Raw genomic sequence first — 20,073 nt, forward strand, 5'->3', positions numbered from 1 at the left:
GGTTTGTTTGTTTCCTTGCAAAATTTCCCTGTATCTTTTGAGCAGTGGTCAACATTTTAGAGTGCTATTGATGCTGTTATCAATGCTTTTCATTTGACGCTACAATTTAGCAGGACACAGATAATCTAAGGTAAAAGGAGAAATGCGTGGAAATTAATCTCTAGCATTTGGCTACTTACTGAGTGCCCTGAAAAGGGGAAAACAAAGTTTGGCCATAAGCTGTAGATGCTTTTGAGGTGAAGGATAAACAAACAGCCTTATCCTCTGGAAGAGAGGGGGTTTTGGCTAGATCAGAGCTTTCAGATGAAGCAAAACTATACCGGGTGGTAAGCTTTAGGTGACAAGCAGCAAGAGATCAAGCCTGGATAGGTCTCAGAAGAGATAATTAGGAAGTGGTCTAGCAGCCAAACAAGCTTTCTGTTCTTCTGTTTTTCTTAGAAGAAGGTACGATTCAATTTTATTTGAATTTCAGCTCCAATATCTACACCTCTAGACAGGGATGATGCTATGCCTTATCAGTGTCTGAGACCGCCATTCACCACATAGCAGAAGGAGTTTAAAGAAATGGAGGAGAGATGGAATAGCAAGATACACTCACTTTCTACTGGGTGGGCTTTGAGAACCTGAGCTGCAGGCAAATATTGTACACTTATTTTTGCAATGGGTCCAGGAGCATATTCAGGCTGCATTAAAAGTCTCTCATATTCAAGGCTCACCTCAGAATAGGGTTGTTTATGAAAAAGTTAATATTAAACAGAAGTGATTTTTTTTTTTTTTATAATTCTCTGAAAGAACAGGAATGCCCTATGAGGATCTAGGATTTCTCCTGTACTTACATTAACAGTTCCACATAACGAACGTTTTTGTTCAGGGCTTCAATTTCTTTCATCTCTTGCTCAGTGAGGGAGAAGTCAAAGATCTAATGGAAGAGATGTTAGGAATGAGTTAGCATTTCTTGTCATAATCAACCTTCATATGTTCCAGATTCCAGAAATACAATCCCTCCTTCTCCCTGTATCTCTCCCACAAACCTATGCTTACTTGCATTTGCAGGAGTCTCGAGGACATGAATAAGCCCAGTCACATTTGCCTACACCTTTTTTGCAAGAAGTGGAAGGTAGTCTGGAAATACTGAGACACCAGCTTTGAAAGCAATGTATTTCCAGGGGAAGTAGGGAGCAGTGTGAGTACTGAGTGCTGCAAGGGATGCAAGAACAAAATAATCTTATTTTTGGGTTGTAGTCAAACCAAATGTTTTCTGGTGGTGTGGTTGTGAACCTTTCTGTCACACTTGTGTGGAGCAACCCTTCTCTAGCGGAGCTGTCCCATGCCTGAAGACAGGGCAGAACAATCAGTCCTTCCTGAGCTCCTGCAGCCTTGGGCTGCTGACCTACTGAGTTACCTCATCTCGCTTGTCCTGCTCACTGCAGCAGCAACTGCTCTGGGACATACCACCAGCTGGAGCTTTAGCTGCTCCAGGGAGTTAAAAGACACCAAAATTTCCTTTATGCACTGTTATTGTCATACCTTGTTACCATTTGGTGGTGGGGACAAGAAGAAGCATCAAATGTGGCAAAGTTTGCCACTGGTCAAGCCTTACATAGGTCTACAGAAAAAATGGGGAAATTACCTTCTATAGTGGCTAAGCCAATGTAAGTGGATTTGTCCATGTACTACTGGGGTATGAATTTACCTGGAAATTCTCTCTGATGCGTTGTGGATTGAAACTTTTTGGGATCACCACCACCCCTCGCTGGACGTTGAAACGCAAAGCAATCTGTGCCGCAGTCTTGTTGTACTTCTTGCCAATGGCATTCAGCACAGGATCCTTCAGTAAAGGAGGGGAGGACACATTTACCCTGGAAAAAAAGTGGGGAAAAAAAGAACAAAAAACCTCCTCATCTTTAATGTCAAAACATAGGGGCATCTACTTGTTTGTGGACTGAACACTGCACCTTTTGACAAGTAGGGTGAAAGGCGGGAGAAAAGCTTTGGCTCTTAGGTTGGCAAATTGTCAGAGGCAACTTCTTGTGTGATGTCCTAACGTTGACTTCGTTTCTCCTTCCTTACCTAAGCCCCACACGTTCCCCATTCCAAACACTTGCCTGCTGTTGGAGGAGACCTAAGGCAACCTCCTATGCAGACACCTAGCATTCTTTGATGACAGCATGCAGCAGGAGTGTTGAAAGTTTACACTCACAACAGTAATATTTAGACACTGAGGTTCAAAACCACTTTAAAAAATGGGGCCAGAGGTATTTTGCACGGAGACCCAGCAGTGGAGAACTATGTTTCCCTGGATATTGTCCTTCTATTTGAAAGTAACATGGGCACTTACCATGATTCATCCCTTGAGGTTCCCAGTGGGCTGTACCCAACAATAACGATGTCATGTTGTCTGCAAAATTCTAGGAGTTTGGGTTGGGTGAAGTAGGGATGGCATTCTACCTGTAAGAGTAGCACAGAAAGGATGACTAATCAACAGGACCAGACACAGAGGCAGATATCCCAATATTTGTGAGAGCTACAGACCAGGTAATGCTTTCAGGAAAGGATAGATGTAAATTAAGGAATAGGGAGAAACACCATCTGTGGTTACTACTCTAATTGTACATTGCTAGGTGATTGATTTTTTTATTAATTATTCTTTTTTTTGATGGACAGCAGATTAACATCTGCAACCATAATTTAGCTGCAGGGAACTTTTATTGGCCTGCAGTGGAAAGGTGGCAATAAGTGGGGATTATAGATGTGAGGCAAGCTCACTAGACAAGTACACTGAGAAGAAAACCCATCTTATGTGGGTCAGCTCTCCATTTCTCTGCCTCTTGCATTCAGGATGACTAATCTGATGTTGTTTTTAGGGAAGTGTTGGCATAAACTGTCCCAGTTAGAAAAGGGGGGGGGGGTATTCAAAAGGTGAGATTATGACCTTGTTGCGAGCTGTGCCCTCCCACGTTGCAAACCCTGTTCCCTCACAGGCATGGATATTCTGGCTGTGATCTCAGACTCTGGGAAATGGATGTCTCAAAGGTGACAGAGCAACCACTGTTTGCAGTGGTTGCTATCTGGCAAGTCTGAAGCTATCTGGCACTTCTGTGCTTGCTGGCCAGCTGCCCTAAGCTGAGTTGAATCTTTTGCCTGGTTTTCCTTGACCCCAGGAAGCATCAGCAATGCTCAGTGCAGTCTTAGGGGCATGCCAGAAACAGCAATTGCATTTTGCACCCGCTGGGCATGTTAATACCAGGGAAGGGTGCTGGAATTTCCCATTCTCGTGGGCAGCCTTTCCTTCCAGCCAAGTACAGAAATGAAAGCTGTGGCCAGCCTACTTGCCCTGCCTCATGGCCATTCCAGCCCTCCAGGCCACGCGCTGGGAGTGGGAAGTTAGTCCCAGTTGGTCCCTGGCCTCATCTCTATTACTGCTAATGTGGATATTTGTGCCAGACGAGTCAGAAGGGCTTCCCAGAGATTTCTAGGAAATGCAGAGACCTGCCAAATGCGAGAGCCAAAGGTACTGGGCACTCAGATGGGTCGCTGCCACTTGTCACCTTCTCAGAGCCCTGCTGCTGTAATTTAACTCGGATGTGCCTGTCATCTCCATGGGATTGTTCCACTAGGGCCAGTCACGTAACAGGGTCTCCTTTAATTGAACGTTTCCTCCATCTCTTACAAATGTCTTAGAGGAAAAGTACAAGAGAGGCAAGTACGGGAAATTCAGGAGTTGCTTCTAATGGCTTTTACCCTTGAGAAACCTGGAGTGACTCAGGGTCTGTAGGGTTGTGCTGGTGTTAACTAAGGTAGACATGGCTTCATTGAGTGCTGGTTAGCTCTGAATGGCTTTCTTGGGAATTTTTGGACTTGAAGTAAGGTACATGGCAGAAATCTAAGATCTGCTTTGACTCAGCATTCAATCTTGTTATGGAGCTTTGGCACAGAGGCACCGGTTTTATAGTCCTGGAGCAGAAACTGAGGAAAGCGATTGCTCCAGAGCCTTCAAATATTCATCTTTAGCCTAGATAGGAGGAGTAATATTTTCAGGGTAGAAATGGAAGCATGGAGGGCAGCATCTGTGGCAAAGTACACATCACCTTTGTGTACATGGCGGCTTAGGCTGTGTGTTTGCATTCCCCAAAGGGCAGTGGCACCATGGCAGGCACTGCCCTTGGCTTGCAGTCATACCTGGTTGCTGACAGGTTTGTACTTAAGTCCTGGCTTGTTCATGATCATCTCCAGTTGCCTGCGGTTGAAATTGGATACTCCAATAGACTTTGCCAAGCCAGCATCTTTGCATGCCTCCAGAGCCTGCAAAGAAAGCAAAGACAAGAGGAATCCCACAGGATGGCTTTTCTTGGAGCATGCATTTTAGAGAGAGATGGAAGATAAACCATTATTGAGAACCTTTGCTGCAGCAGAGCTAACAGCTCTATTAGCATGAAGGCTGGTGTTGTCCAGACAAACCAAACTCTATTCCTGTGTCGACCTGCTTTCCAGACCAAGCCCTAATGTTTTTACCGCCTGTGAGGGTAGAAATTGTCTGGAGAGCAGGAAGATTTACCCTGAGATATGGATACTTAAGTGCCAGGCAACCCCTTTTAGAGAGTTTTGCTTACTTTGTACTGCTTTAGCAGTGCCTCAAAGTTGGAGAAGGCAAAGTGAACAAAACAGATTGCTTTCCTGATAAGTTAATTCATTCCTTTTGATTGTAAGACAGTTCTTCATATGAAGTCTTTATCCAGTGAAATCCCCTAAATATCTAGCAAGGCACATCACTAAACCTGCACAGAAAACTTCAGTACAATGTGAAGCAGAAAAAAAAATGTGGATGGGAGAGAGGCATTCTAGATATTTTGTGCTTTAGACAAATCCTAGTAGCTGAGAAACTCTTATGAATACTGGACATGAATATATTCCCTGGTCTTCATTTGCTTCATCTGCTGGGTTGTTAAGGGGAAAGGGGGTCCTTTCCTATAGTCTTCCCCTTCTCTGCCTGAAGCTCTGCACACAAATAATTCAGTGACTGTTTGAGGCAGAGCAGACCCCACCATGGAACTGGATGCCCTTCCAGGTTTTGTTATTCTTTCTGTCTTATAGGAGCTGAAAGCAGGGAGGTAAGAGGCACTGTGTTTGATGACCTCTAGTTGGCCTCACATGCCTTCTATCACTCAGTGACAAGTCAGCAAATACAGTCATTTGAATTAATTTTTGCCAGCTAGCTTAATTTCACTGAGAGAGTGAAATTATCTGGATTGAGTTGAGCCATTTTAATTCAGATTAATGCTGCTATTTGCAGGCGCTCCCCACCACCTATTTTTCTGTTGGCTTATTAGCTGAAGAGTGGCCTGCTATAGAATAACCTTTACATTAAACACCAGCTCAAAGATAAAAATATATGAGTGTGGGGTGAGCTATTGCTTTTAATATCTGAGCAACCATTCTGTGAAAAGAGGGGAATTAACTGCATCAGCCAAATTCAAATATAACATAAACAGCTAACATGGAAGTCCCCCTTCCCTCTGAGACCCAGCCTGGATGGTTCAGCTGCCAAGGGAATGTTCAGGCCCCCTCTGGGCTCTCTCCCCCTTCAAAATTTCACTCAGAATTTCACCATTCTTCATCTTTATCTGCTGTACCTCAAGTAGAGCTAAACTGGGACATGACTATCCAGATCTGGACACTGCAAGCTGAAGTGGAGCACGTAGTAGCACCTCTTATCTCTCTTGGTGTGAACTGGATGTAATTAGTGATGCTATTTCATCAGGCCTGGTGCAGAGGGAGAGCTGAGAACTAAAGAGGTGTCCATGGCTTTGAGAGGCAGAAATGTGAGGAGATTGCTAGTCTCATTTTCTCTCTCATCCAAGATCCTGAAGCCAAGTGACACTAGGCTTAGTGAGACATCTGCCTAAAGGGCTAGAGCACATCACAAACAAATGTAGGGTGCAATCTTTCAGGCAAATGCTACTTTCCTCCATGTTTTTTTACCAGAAAAATCTTGTGTTCCCATCTGATAAGTAAATTTAGAAGTGAGTGAACTTGTTCTAATGGCAAGTGATGGCAAGGTCTTGGGCTTTGTTTTTGAGTGGGGGAGCGGTTTGAGTGGGGAGGTGTTCTTTTTTTTTTTTTAATAGTGTTTGTTTTTTTATGGTGAGCTTTAGGGCAAAATCTGTTTTTTCCTGCAAATGAAAAAGATTTTATTTTTTTCAAGATGACCTAGTCTCTTCTGAAGGCACCAACTTTCTCTTTCTGTGAAGATCTGATAAAGGGGAAGGATTGGTAAAAACCTAATGATAAAAGCTTCAAGTAGTGAATGTAGAGTGCACTTTCTTGAAGAGGGAATGTGGATGTCTGATGTTTCAACAGTGTTTTGTTATAAAAATAATTAAATGACAGCAAAAAGAAACATGCCTAAAGAATACTTAAGGATAGAAGTAGAATTTATCCACAGAGCTAGTAGAATTCAATCCATTTGCCCTGACAATTTGCTTCAGTTATGTTTATGAAAACCGCAAGTAAAAATGAGAATGAATATCTGTGGGTTTAAAGCATATATGGATGGATGTTGTGTTTGCTTACCTCCCAAGTGGCACATAAGTCTGTCTCATGGTAGATAAATTTTCCATTTTCATCTTTTGGGTAGAGTGCATCTCCAGGCTGAAAAGTAAAACCATACTGCTGTGCTTTAAAGAAAAAATTTCAGTCCTTAGAGCAAAATCTTTTTCATGGACTCTGTTTCTACTAGTAAACAACAAAAAAAATTTGCCTAGTTTTCTGAAACACCCCAAGTTCAGCAGGTCATTCATGCTGGGCTTACCACATCCTCGTCTGCTAGATCGTCCTTGGACACACTCCTGAACTGTCACATGAGAGTACACTCAGGAGTTCCTGGATGGCCTTGTTTTTCAGCAAACTTTTGACCTTTATGTTATGGCATAAAGAAGACTCATCTCCTTCCAAAGGGCTGGGTTAGAGTACCAGCCTGTGTTCTCTTGTACTTCTTTCCTCTTCGTTTTGGCCCTTCCCTTGCCTCCTGCTTGTGTCCTAGCACTTGGGAACTGGACTGAGCTGGTATTCTCCCCAACAGCTGGAGGGTCCAGGAGCTGCTGGCAAGAATGGGCTATTGGCATAGCTAACCTTTTAGTGCATTATCCACCTTTCTTTAGGCACTAGAAACTCTTTCCTCCAATCTCTGTACTCTGTAGGATTCAGAGATGATTTATGAGCTGATATCTCACAAGCACAGCTTTCTCTTATTTGCTGGTTATTTCACGGCTGTTGCAGGCAATGCATTAACACCTCCCTCCCTTGTGTCTGATCACAATTTCACTTTTGTGTTTTGCTGGAGTTTGGTTTTTCTTTTTTCTGAGCAAAAACCCTTCACTGATGTTTGACATTTGATCTGACTTCAAACCGCTACATTTCAAAGGCCTGGGTACAAGATGTTGACGTGGTAACTCCTTGGGAACATGCAGCTGTGACTAATATGATCAGTAACTATCACCTCCCAATTCAGTTGGGTTCAAATCCAAGGCATTTAATGGGAAAAGTGAGCCTAAGGAAAACACAGAGTCAGGTTTCAGAGGGCCAAGGTCTCAGTTACAGGCATAAGCCTCTCTCCTCCAAATGTGCTGATTTTCCTCAGAGAATTCCACAAAGACAACTTGTTGCTTTTGTTGCTCTGTCTTGCTGGAAAAAGAGAATACCTTGACTAGAAGGAGGTAGATGGCTGTTGGGTACATTTTTTTTCTATTAGAAAGCCAAGTGAGGTGGAAAAACTTAATTTGCAAAACCAACCCATGGTATTTTGGAACAAACCATTCATCCCATGATACCCCAGCACACTTTCCAAGGACTGCAAGTTCAACATATCAAACAGTTGGACCTGTTTAATTTTAGTACATGAGTCTGAATTCAGGACCTTTTTACTCTGCCCCACTTTTAATTCACTCACTTCTGTTTGACTTTTTTTTATAGTAGTCAATAGGCACCAATTATATCAGCTAATTTACCATCCTCCTATTTCCCTCTATCACTTGTGTTTTAAAAATGAACCAAGTCAGGATGAATGGTGCTTGAAGATTAACTTCTCTTGACTGAGATGTGGTGTGAACTACTGTGGATTTCTACAGTGATCAATTCCTCCTCCTACATGCAGAGAATTCTGCAAGGTGTTGAAGTGCAGTTGTCTCTGCTCAATAGTTTCCACGCAAAACTCTCTCTGCCAAGCTATCTTTTTATGAAAGGGAATTTCTGAATGGAAGAACTGCCTGCAGATGGATAAAGTGCTGAGAGAAAGACAGTGTTTTGATGGTGACAGGGTGGTGACAAGGTCTTTCAGAAGTTGGTCACGTGTGTAGCTCTGGGTTCTCATGAACTACACCGCACCAGTGATCCTAGAAATGCTGATGTCTTCTCTTGCAGTTCTCTTGGAGATAGCTTTGTGTTTTACACTGGATAAAAGGTATGCTTCATGCTGCTGCATGAGCACTGAAATTAATGTGGCAACACTGTACAGTCACTGCCATTGTGTGGGATCACACCTTTTCATGTCATGTCCCAAGTCTGGAGGCACTCCAAATGATACCGGACACCTTACTTCCTAGTTTAAAACCCAGTAACTCTTAAACACTGAGAGGAAAAGTCCTGCTCCCATTATAATTTTATCACCAACACACATGCAGAAAGACAATTCTGCACATCCCCTTGCTTTCATAAAATGGTCTTTGACAAGCAGGCTTTCTCAAGAAAGCAATTTTAACAACCTGTGAATGCCTGTCCTATAAACAGAAGGGCAACAGGAAGTCAAATAGTGATGCCAATGGTCTGTTTTGAGTTATTATTTTAAAATTACATGATACTTAGATGAGACTTGTTCAGTGTAACACTAAAATATCTGCTTTCCTATCAGATGACAGAATCATTAGTTTGGGAGAGATTTGCAGATCATTTAGTGCACAAGTTGATGCTTACTGATGAATCAGTCATCTGAGAAGAGTCCCCCAAAAACCTGCTGGTTTTTCACCCCTAAAATACCTGTAGGGTATGAGCTCCCCAAACAGAGAGAAGGCCCATGGTGGCCTGGAAGAGACCTGTTTCTGCTGGTTACTCCCTTGCTAGGGTGGAGGGGCTGAGCAACACTGCATGGGGCTAAAGGCAGGAAGGACAAAAGTCCTGGATGGGGAATCTATGTGGGGAAAAAATACAGGGAGGTATAGGCTAATGTTGGTAGGTCAATGAATAATTGCACCCCATGTGGTGGCTATTCATGAGCTCTTGAAAAGCAGAGGGGCTTTGCTGAGTGGTGCCCTCTGAAACCATAGTCCTCTTGCTCTGCCTGAAAGCCCTGTGACAAATTGCTGCCTGGGCTCTGCAGGGGCATGTTTCTTACTGTCTTCAGGGTGGTACTGTAAGTTCTGTCTTAAGTACATCACTGCTTCCAACCAGAGACTGCTTTTGCTAGACTTTTGGGGAGGAAAGCACCAATGCTTGCAGACTAGGGTGGAGTAGATCTTAGAGTTAGACCTGCATGCTCTTCATCAAAGGCAAGCATCACAGGCAGGATGGGTGTATTTGTGAGAGAGAGAAAGCAAAGAAAGGAAACCTGTCACCACTGCAAAAGGATGGGTTTTTTTCATTTTGTATTTGACATAGAAAAGTGTATATTTTTCAGGAAGAAAGTGACTTATTTTTTTCTCTCCTCTCATGAGAAACATGAATGAATCTCTAGGTCTGCTACTCCTTTAACTACTCAAGATTGTTGATACAAGCCTCAGGGAGTCAGATGTATATTACTTTAAAGCCAGCTGTCTATATCTTTATATTGTGAGACAATGACCTTCACTATGTGGGAGAATGAACTAGTAAAGAATACAAACACAAGAAAAGGGAAACAGGAAATTGCTAGTGGTGGGAAATTTTCAGAAATGTACCCAAAAAGATTCCATACGTGTGACTGTATAAATAAAATTTTAATATCAGAGTCTGGTTACTCCTATACAGGTCTTAATAGGATATGGCCTCCTCAGGGGGAGAAAAAGGACTGCAAGTGTAATGTGATAGCCTCATTGGTAAATTGCTTCCTGTCTGATAGTTCTTGTAATTTGGAGTCTGCAGCAAAATATTATTTTAATAATCAGAGATCTACCTTTCTTGCAAAAAGAGGCCAGTTTAGAGCTCAAACCTTGTTCAGAAGCAATTAACCAACTAATTGCTTGACCCTATTGTCTCTCAGAAGAAAGATTTAATTAGTTCAAAACCACTTAAATGCTTTGAATATAATTCTCTTCATTTCATTTGCCTTTGTATCATGTACTTGTAGAGGAAAATTGTAGAGCAAGGTACAAACAGCTGTGAAAGCAGAAAGTTTGTGGACTTGCAAGAGGAAGGCATGCAACTGTGATGTGAGCTCTGTGCATTCAAAGGTTTTGCCTACAAGTTGCCCAGAGCCAGCAGGATGATGGAATATCAGACTCTACGCTGGCATTTAAGAATGAGAGATGGACAACCCATGTTTGGCACCACTTGTGATCTAGTGAAGCTGAGTGCTGCAGTTACAGAGATTAAGATCATAACCACAATTTTCCCAGCAGCTTTAATTTAGCACAGAATAAGGAAACCAAACTTGGTGACTTTTTACCTTTCCCTCTCCCTCTCTGAACTTTGCCCCTGGCCTGTTGCTGCTTTGTATGAGCTCTTTCCTCCAGTGACTCTCTCCTCATGGCTCAGAGGGGATTCAGACACATGTACTGCCCAGCTGTGCAATTTTTCAGAGTGGGAACCGCTCGACCACAGTTGGGAGACCTGTCCTTCCAGCAGAAACACTCCAAGCAACATCTCTCCTGGCCTGTTCTCACACCACCTGATAAACGCCTCTCTTTGGGTAGGCAGTGCACAGAAATACATGTATGCAGTATATATCAAAATGTATATGTTATCTGCTCAAAATGCTATTGACAACCTAGGCTGGAAGCTGCAAGGAATATACTAGATGGAGGTCTTGGTTCAAGTTAAGTTCATGCACTTTTTCCAAGCAATTTTTCTTTTTACCTTGAAAGCCATTGGCAGCTCAATAATGTAGAGGTCAACATAGTCCAGCTGCAGGATCTTCAGGGTCTTCTCCAGCGTGGGACGCACCAGCTCCGGGGGGTGGCAGGTATTCCACAGCTGGGGAGGCAAGCACAGGCTTTCTTTGGGTGCCAGGAGGAACAGAGAGCCAGCTGAAGACCCCCAGCACACACTCCCTCCCTCTTGTCCTTCTGACAGAGCCCACTATGCAGAGTGCAAAGACATCGTGGTCTCCATCCCTGCAAGGCAGAAGTGAGTGCCTTACCTTGCCTTCTGGCAGAGGTTAAGACAGGAGTTCTTGCCCAGGACTGATGAAGTGTTGACCCAGTAAAGCCATTACGTATTTTTTTATTACAAAACAGGTTATTCGGAGCTGAGTATGTTACAAACTCTTGCTCAATGAACTTAGATTCCTTTTGTTTTCCAAGCATCTGCTTTCACTGAAAAACTTTGTTCCCACAAGGAATCTGTGGTCAGTTTTATGCTTGAAGGCAGAAGCTTGGATCATGTGAGTTAGCTATTGAGCGGCCAAGCATCCAGCACTGAGAATCTTCTGGTTTTTCTCCTGTGGTTGGGGAGCCTGAGAGACTGCCTGACCTAGGCAAGTTTTCTCTTATTCCCCAGTCCTCAAGGGAAAATGTGTTTCTGTTTAGTCACTGTAGTGCAGGTGTGAGTAGTTACAGCAAAATCTTTGGTACCTCTTTAATGCAAACTGCTTCCTTTCAGGGTTATGCCCCGAGGTTGCTATGGAGTGTGCTCAGCTGGTGAGTGTTCAGCACTATCTCTAACTGAACTGTGCTGATGCAAGTCTCTTGCAAGGATAAAACCATAGCATGGTAATTAGTAACCAAGAGCTCTTTGTAAACTGATTGAGTTTTGTCGATTTTAACTGCAGCAGAATTAACACACAATAGAAGGTTTTAAGTACCATTTGAATGCACACAATAAGTTGGGCTATTTTCTTTTTTTTTTTTTTTCAACTTACAAAACTAACGTGTGGAGTCACATTTAGGTTTTTGTCACTTTTGCTGGTTGGAAAAACCTGCTGTTTGCTGGTATGGTCATTGTCTAGTCAGTTCTGCCTCCAAAGCTGACAGCCACCGCATGCAGAGGTATAGAATAAATTTGTTCTACAGACAAAAAACTTGAATTGTGATTTATAGGAGAAGAGGTTGGTTATAGGTGTTAAAGGGCATATCCTGTGTAAGTTTTAAGTTATTTTAGACACTTGGTTTTTTTTAAACTATGTTATAGTTATTCCTGTGGAAAACAATCTGCTCAGTTCTGCCCACAGAAGCAAGGACATGTTAAGCTGTACTGACAGTAGGACATCTGACCCTGCCCTAAGGTGACAAACCAAAACACCTGGAAATTCATACTAGGTCTTTCTCAGCTGTATGCTGCAAGATGCGAAGAGTTTATGAGCAGCAGACAGTGGTAAGAGGCTAAGGTGTACTACAGTAAGGGACCAAGGTCCTGTTCTCAAGAGTTTAAGTTGTTCCACTGGATTTACTGAAAACCTCTGGTCTATGTGTTTTTTAAGCATTTTACCTGCAAAACGAGCTTAACTTATATTTAAGTAAGGAAATGACTTTGTAGACCCTTCATGTCCAGGTTGTTACTGTGTTTTAGAAATTTGGTGACCTGTGATATATTGCCTAGAAGTAGTTTTTCTGAGTGCCCTTTCGAGCCCAGTTCTATTGAGCTCAGTATTTGCCAGTGAATATACTTCCCTCTAAAAACTGCAGAGGTTCTGAAGAACCAGCCTTTAAAAACAGCTGTACTATGTTTAAAAACATTTGTACTATGTCAATACATCGATGCCATGGAAACTTGAGAGTTTTATAACTGTTCTCATGATTTGTACAAGTTATTGTATTATCTACCTAAGTAGAACCCATGTTTGAGCAGTCAAAGCTGCCAGCTGGCTTTGGCATTTTAGGACACCACATTTCCTGGAAATGTTACTTCTAGTTTAATGAAAGAAATATCCTGGGATGAAAGAGGAGACCAAAAAGGTCTTGCTGTATAAGCCAAGTGAGATGTTGGCAGTTGATATAAAACCTCTAAAATTTCTGGATGCTGAGCTGCTCTGCCTGATCAGGCAGCCAGCAGCCAGAGCCAAGTGCAAGTGCTGATGATTTCAACTGGCAGATGCAGCGCGATCACACCAGGTCACTGTTCCAGCAACACTGCCACTCAGCAGGGCTGCTCTCGTCAGTCCCTGCTGATGGATCAGCCTTCCATCTGCAGCATCTTTGCTTCAGGAAAGATCTGCACGAGGGGCTTGAGTCTGAAGGCTCTTGGGAATTCCCAGTGCTTCTGATGTCAGTAAGGAAGAAAACATAACTAACTTCTGTAGTGCCTGGTGCTTCCAAGAATGGTCTGTGTATCTACCGTAGAAGATGCAACAGTTCATATCAATCAGTTACTGATCAATGCCCAAAGTATCTACTGGGTTGAGATTTGCCTGTAGTTTGTAAGCTATCTAAGTTTGTGAGATGCATTAAACTAAAGATACATAAGGCAAGGGAGATCCCCTCCCACTCCTTCTGGGAAGTTCAGAGCTGCTGTGAGACCTTTGAGTGAAACCTGTGAAAAGCCTTGATTGTGATGGATTGAATTAGTTGCAGAGTATTTTCCATTTCTGCCTTTAAACTCTTTTAAAGGTCATAGAAATGTTATAGTAGACTATCACCCTGAGCAGCTGACGTTTTGTCAAGCACAAACAGTACACGACTGTAAGAGAAATCCATGTGTGTGTCATGTCACAGACACACAGCAGGCTGGGAGCACAGGCATTGGCTGTTGTGGTACCCTGTGTTGCAGTCCTGTGGCTTGCAGGAGCTGCAGTTTTCCAAATGACTCAGTGTTTAAGTAGTGATTATCGACTAGGAAAATCATCTGGTGATGAGATCAGACAACTGAATACAGAAAGGCTTAATGAATAAAGGAAGTTTGGAAATTTTACCAGGAGATCTGCTTTCATAGAGCCTAAAGGTTGATATGGGCAAATAAACTGCAGGGGAAGCAGTTGAGAAAGTTAAAATACTCAGAATTGTTAGGACATCTGGTTCTAACCTTTTGGCACAACTTGGTAGTTTTGATTTGTAATATTACTGATAATTTGCAGTAATGAAACTATAAAACTGTTGAAACCAAATATTTTCACTGATCCAAATCAACATATTTGGCATATAAGAGACTGAGAAATTCCCTGATAAAGGCAGAGAATTTGAGAATGTGAGGCTTTCCTCAGAATGGCAAGGTTGTTATCAGTAGAACCAAGCAGGAAACTTGGAAAAGAGGTGCATATTTTACAGATTGGAACTTGCTGTGCTTGGAAATTGGTCTATAGCTGCTGAAAATCCGCTTGGTCTGCAAACAATCCAATATGAAGCTTAATTTCCCCAGATCATAGAGCTTCGCTAAATTGCTCACAGTGAACCAGACCTCTCATCCCATGGGATTTTTCACTCTAGGAACAGTGGTGTTTATTTGCAAGTCTGTTGAGTAATTGTGGATTACGTCTTATTTGGGAAAGGAGAAAGGGAAAATATTAGGCTTATGTGTTCAAAGAAGCACTGCAGAAAGGACTATTTGAGGCCATAAACTCCCTTAGAAACTGGACAGGCACCGTTGCACTACAATGTGCAATGACCTCTCTTACACCTGGGTTATTCATCATTGTTGTCACAGCTTCTGTCAGACACTTCATTCGACAAGGGATTTCATTATTTTAGAAGAGAGTCAAGTCATAGAGTTAAGACTTGAATTTATAAAATAGCTCATGCATTACTCTAGCCTCATTGCTCTAGAACAGAAGTGTAATGACATCTTCTGTCCAAGTACGTTGATTCATCATCCTAGAACTTTTTAATTACAAGTGATACAGTAACTAAGGGTGTAGCTTGATGAGTAATTTTCTGGCAGTAGTACCAATGTAGGCACTTGCTGTTCTTCCATACACAGACACTGGCATGCACGTGCTTGCTCCCACCCCTTTCATTGTGCAACCTCATGGCAAACCTGTGCAGGGAATTGCTCTAACAGATAATAGCTCAGTTGCAGGATCATTGTCCAGCTGGGGCTCTGTGTGTGACAACACAATGTGTGGCACAGTAACAGGTTAGGCAGCACTTTAGGTTGAACTTAGCCATGGTCTTCACTTGCAGGTGCCTACAATACTAAGCAGAAGGAATGTTTCATGGTTCCCACTGCTATCAGAGATTTACACAGAGAACAGTGATTCCTCGGTGCCTCACAGCAAACCTGTTCATAAAGATCTGCAGCATTCTGGTAATGCTAGGAAAGAAAAATAAAGGATGTTGGATCTGGAAGGAAACATTCCAGATGTTGACTGCCGGTCCTCTTAAGAAAGACCATTCACAGAAATCCTGGATTTAGTGTAAATAATCTGAGTGCAGGTTCTCACCTTGCCACAGTAAAATATGTCCTCTCGCTTGATCTTCCCTTCAGCAATCTTCTCGCGGATGGCTTGTCCCACTTCGTGCTCATTGAAGTAGACAAAGGCCCCGTCGATGTGGCGGTAACCAGCATCGATGGCAATCTTCACTGCCTCCAGACAGGAACCTTTGGGTGTCTGGTGGGAGAAGGAAAAGGATGAACATAGTGTCAGCCTACTGCTTACCCCTCCTTCAGTGCTGGAGGGTCCCTGAGATATGCGTGAGATTAGTGGTGTAATTCATCCCGAGTGACCATCCCTTTCCTCCCAGGCAACCACGATCCAACTTCCAAATAAGAGAGGGCTGTGCAGTTTTTCTCAAAACTGTTGAACATGTGGGATTAGACGGGGAAAAGGCAGCAAAGCAAAAAATTGTCTATCTCCATGAAAGAGGAAATACTAGTGTCCTCAGGATGTAGAATCAAATGCATTTGATATGAAAATAATTTCAGAATTTCTTATCTAGCAAGCAAGGGCTTACCTACAACACCCATTTGATAAAATGGCTTACTCAAGGGGAAGATGACTTTTTGGTTGAGCAGAACTGGTCAACCACCTGCTGATCAGAGGCTCTTTGAATAGCTTGGACCTTTCAGGAGTGCAGGAATTTGGATTTGACTGCTTTCTCCTCAAGTTAACTTATAGTTGTTGGTATCATAATCTGAAGGTCAGGACTATCTACTGGTATTCCCAGTTCTGAACAGCTGCTTTACTATGTGGTTAAAAAACAGTAGTTGCTTTAGCGTATATTTATATATATTTTACTGCTTCAGTTTAAGATGATCCCAAGAAACCTCCTAATAAGTGACATTTTTGTACTGTTTGCTCATCATTGCCAAAATTCAGAGTAAGCTTGTTTTTTCAGAACAGTCATATTTTCCATATTTTCCATAAGCCAATATGGCAAGCAAAATTACACATAGGCCAAACTAAGCAAAAAAGCACAAAACTGGTTACTGAAATTATTTGTCTGGTCACTAAAATTGTACTGAAAACAACTTATAGTTCCTACACTTTTTATAATGAGAGAGCAGCCCTAAGTCGTGGTGGCCAAGGGTGTGCAGAAATGCTATTCTCCCATCCTTTTCATGGACATTGTTTGGCTGCAACAGGGATATCTGATTCACTTTAAGATAAACTGAAGTAGGGCAAGTCAAACTGCTCTGCTGTGCTGCTGTCTGTCAACAACAAATGGCGAGAGTTGGATTCGGCTATCTGCAAGTGCAGGGCCAAGACCACACTCCTTCTCCTGTGAAGAAAACAGATGCCAGAGGCATCTGGAAATGAGGTAGTATGAAGAGAGGATGACAGATTTGTTGATTTTGACAATGCCAAAGAAAGAAGAGAAGCAGGACTGGCATTTTACACCATAGCAATAGCTCTCCTTCCTCTCTTTCCTAGCTATCCTTTTACAGCTGGCACTGGCCTGGCTGTCCATGAGTTTGTCATGAAAGAAACAGCTTCTCTTCCACCACATGCTGAACTAGAAGGTGTGAAACTCATAGCTGCTATAGGATGCTTCAATGATTAAGGACATTGGTCTTCCCTTCCATGCATATGAAAGAAAAGTCTTTGAAGGACTGCTGAAGACACTTGGGGATGTCTTCATCCCTGCCTTTCAGCCCCAGAGCTGTGGGCTGGTGGCAGATCATTCTGGGATAATGGGACCATATTCTAGCCTGTTTGCTCAGTGCCCCATCTTGGATGACTCTGGGGGGCACAAAATGGACCAACTTCTGTTTGGGCTTGGGAGGAACTTTCTGCTCCAGCATGCAGTGCCCAAAGGTTACTTAAAATACAAAAGTGCTCACACGTGCCCTGATTTATTACAGACCGGAATGAGGGCCTAGAAGCAAAACGGCACAATTTGGCACTCCAGAGTATTTACAGCAGTGATGGTGCAATACTGTGTGCTTAATTGAGGAATACAATGTAGCACTTGTTTCAATGTTTTGCGGCTTTCATTGTGGAAGCCTCCCAAAAGCACGCTCAGCCCCTGGCAGGGCCCTTTCCTGGTTGTTAGTGGGATATAACAAAGACCACGGCAGCTACCAGCTTTTCGGGCACACTCAATGGCTGCTTTTCACTTGGGGCATACCGGGCAGCGTTACAGAAGTGCGAGGCATGGAGCAATGACAACCTCCAACATGTTCTCTGCTTTGTCCCTGCCTGAACCTGCAGGATGGGATTTGAGAGAGGCATCAGGATGAAAGCTCTGACATGAGTATTACAAGCCTGTGGTGACTGATGACAGTAACCTCGGACCTCTGCCCCAGCAATGAGCCGCTGCACGAGGTTGGAGCCGCTGTTGCAAAGCTCAGGTTGACTGGCACAGAGCAACAGGGCTTAGCTGAAAGGTCTGGGGAGCTCAAGCCTAAGTGATTATTAGTTATCTGAAAGACAAGTATATTTCCAAAAGTGTTATCAGTGTTTTTTCTCTCTGAAATGTGATTTTGTAAACAATGTGTATTCTAGATTTCTTCAGCCTGTTTGACTTTTGCCATTCAAGTGTATGAAACCAGAGCATTTAGAGGACAGTGATGCATTACCATAATATAGATTTTGAGAAAAAAATTATTTTTTTTTTTACTTTTTCCATTTGTTGAAGAGACTGAAAATGGGATGTGAACCCAGTACTAGAATTTCCCCTCTTCACACTCTTGAGAGATTGCACAAACACAGCTCTTTATTGTTTCCTGATGCTGTAAACTAAACTCTACCAGGTAAGGAGATTTTGATTATTGGGTTGTGTCTTCTCTCAGTCACCAGGGCCAGTTTGATCAGTAAGAAAAGCAGAAGGAATAGGTGAGGAAAGGTAGAGTCTCACAGGTAAGGGAACAGCACAGTTGCAGACATGGAAGGAGGGTAGGACTGAGGAAAATGCTTGCAGTTACTGCATCTGCTTTTGGCTGAATCAGTTGACTCCTGTTAGAGCTGAACTTCTGTGTATTTCTTAATTTTTTTATATGGGACTTACATCTGTACAAATAATCTTCTGAAAAACTCCTCCATCTCAAGGAATAACCTTATTCTTTAGGGGCTCAGGGTGGCTTTTTTTGGATCAGGTCTTGATTACCAATGGCCGGAGATGGGTTTACATTATATATGTATGTTTTTATTGCACTAGTCCATTTCATCTGATGTGGTATATTAGTTCTGACAGATTCTGGTCTAAGGTGCTTCATATAAAAATGCAAAGCAATCTAGGGAATAGTTTTTGGAAAATATTGCCTCTATTGAACCATCCCAGCTGAAGGTGTGAGACATCTGTGAGTCTGGAAACTTTATACCATATGTTTATTTTCATTCTAATGGAGAAACTATCATTTCTGGCATTTCATATATTTAATCCTTCCAAATCCTGCAGTAATGGGCTGTGGTAAGCTGTGCTGATGAGTTGCACAGGCTAGTCATGTTGTGGTATTGCCACTTTTTAGAAGTGTTGCTTTAGGTGTTGTATCTTATTCCATTGTTTCCTGACAGACCGTACCAAAGTTGGGTGACTCAAACCACCACTGCTCATCTATCTTTCCATCAGAGAAAGCACAAACCTGGATCTTTCCCCTCTACTTCGCTGCTCAGCCTGAGGTATTTCAATCTCTTCTGTCTTTCATAGGTTTTCAGTAGTGACCAGATCAAAGGTTACTGACTGAAAACCAGCTTTTATTTAAGTGTAGATAGAAATTTGTGATACATCTTTGTTGTATAAGGATTGGCACCACTAATCACAGCAGCTGATGGAACAGCACTTCCCAGGCTGTTTGGCCATGGGCAACCACCTTATCCTACTCAGACCCCCAGACCTCTTCTCCCTCCTTCCTGTAGGTTATACTCGCTTAGTACATTACCTAAAATGCAGCTGCCTGTGCTGCCTGCTCACTCCAGACAGGGCTTTATTCTTGCACCATTCCTGAATGAGCAGGGTTCACTTTTAGAGTAGTACAACTATTAAATGAGGTACTGAAATGTCTCTATGTCATAAACCTTTGTGCTTTGTTAGTAGTAATTCAGGACTCTCTAGCTTTGGCCTTAAGACAAATCTTGCTTCTTTATTACTTCTTATTTAAGCATAGATGAGAGGTTTCTTGATCCTTCACCATAATTAATGTTTCAGTTTCTAATCAGCATGCCTTGGAACTGTGCTACTTTGATCAAAGTCTTGTTTTAGAACAGGAGTTTATAACCACTTGTGCACTGTAAGTCAGATATTTATCTTCAGTGCTTTTGCAGACAGTCACTAATTTGTGCCAAAGAACTATATTAAATTTATTGCACATTTTATGATGAAAGAATAACTGGTTGACTAGGAGGACTTGCTCAATCACTCATAAATTTCTTCAATAGCATCTGTGTTATTGTTACGATCATAAACTTTAAGGAAACAAGAGACACAATTATTCCCTCTATCAATCTATAGCTTGTAAACCAGCTGATTTACCATCATGCCTGACAGATTTAACTGGTATCTGTTTCCTTCAGGCTCCATGATAAATAAATCCAGCAGAAGGGCTGGGAGAGCAGACTCAGATATGCACCTTCACTGAAAGAAA

At 42.5% G+C, this 20,073-nt stretch overlaps 1 protein-coding gene across 1 annotated transcript in view; it reads right to left on the reverse strand.

The window, feature by feature from the left end:
* The window catches only part of AKR1D1 (aldo-keto reductase family 1 member D1), a 34,693-nt gene that overhangs the window by 2,650 nt on the left and 11,970 nt on the right, over positions 1-20,073 (reverse strand). The window contains exons 2-8 of the mRNA XM_066549851.1: positions 15,494-15,661; positions 11,041-11,157; positions 6,571-6,648; positions 4,180-4,302; positions 2,339-2,448; positions 1,694-1,859; positions 837-919 (exon numbers count right to left, since the gene is read on the reverse strand). Coding sequence (XP_066405948.1) covers positions 837-919; positions 1,694-1,859; positions 2,339-2,448; positions 4,180-4,302; positions 6,571-6,648; positions 11,041-11,157; positions 15,494-15,661 — 845 coding nt within the window. The remainder of the gene's footprint in view (positions 1-836; positions 920-1,693; positions 1,860-2,338; positions 2,449-4,179; positions 4,303-6,570; positions 6,649-11,040; positions 11,158-15,493; positions 15,662-20,073) is intronic.

Source organism: Molothrus aeneus, chromosome 5 (genome assembly GCF_037042795.1).
Source record: "Molothrus aeneus isolate 106 chromosome 5, BPBGC_Maene_1.0, whole genome shotgun sequence".
Taxonomy (NCBI): domain Eukaryota; kingdom Metazoa; phylum Chordata; class Aves; order Passeriformes; family Icteridae; genus Molothrus; species Molothrus aeneus.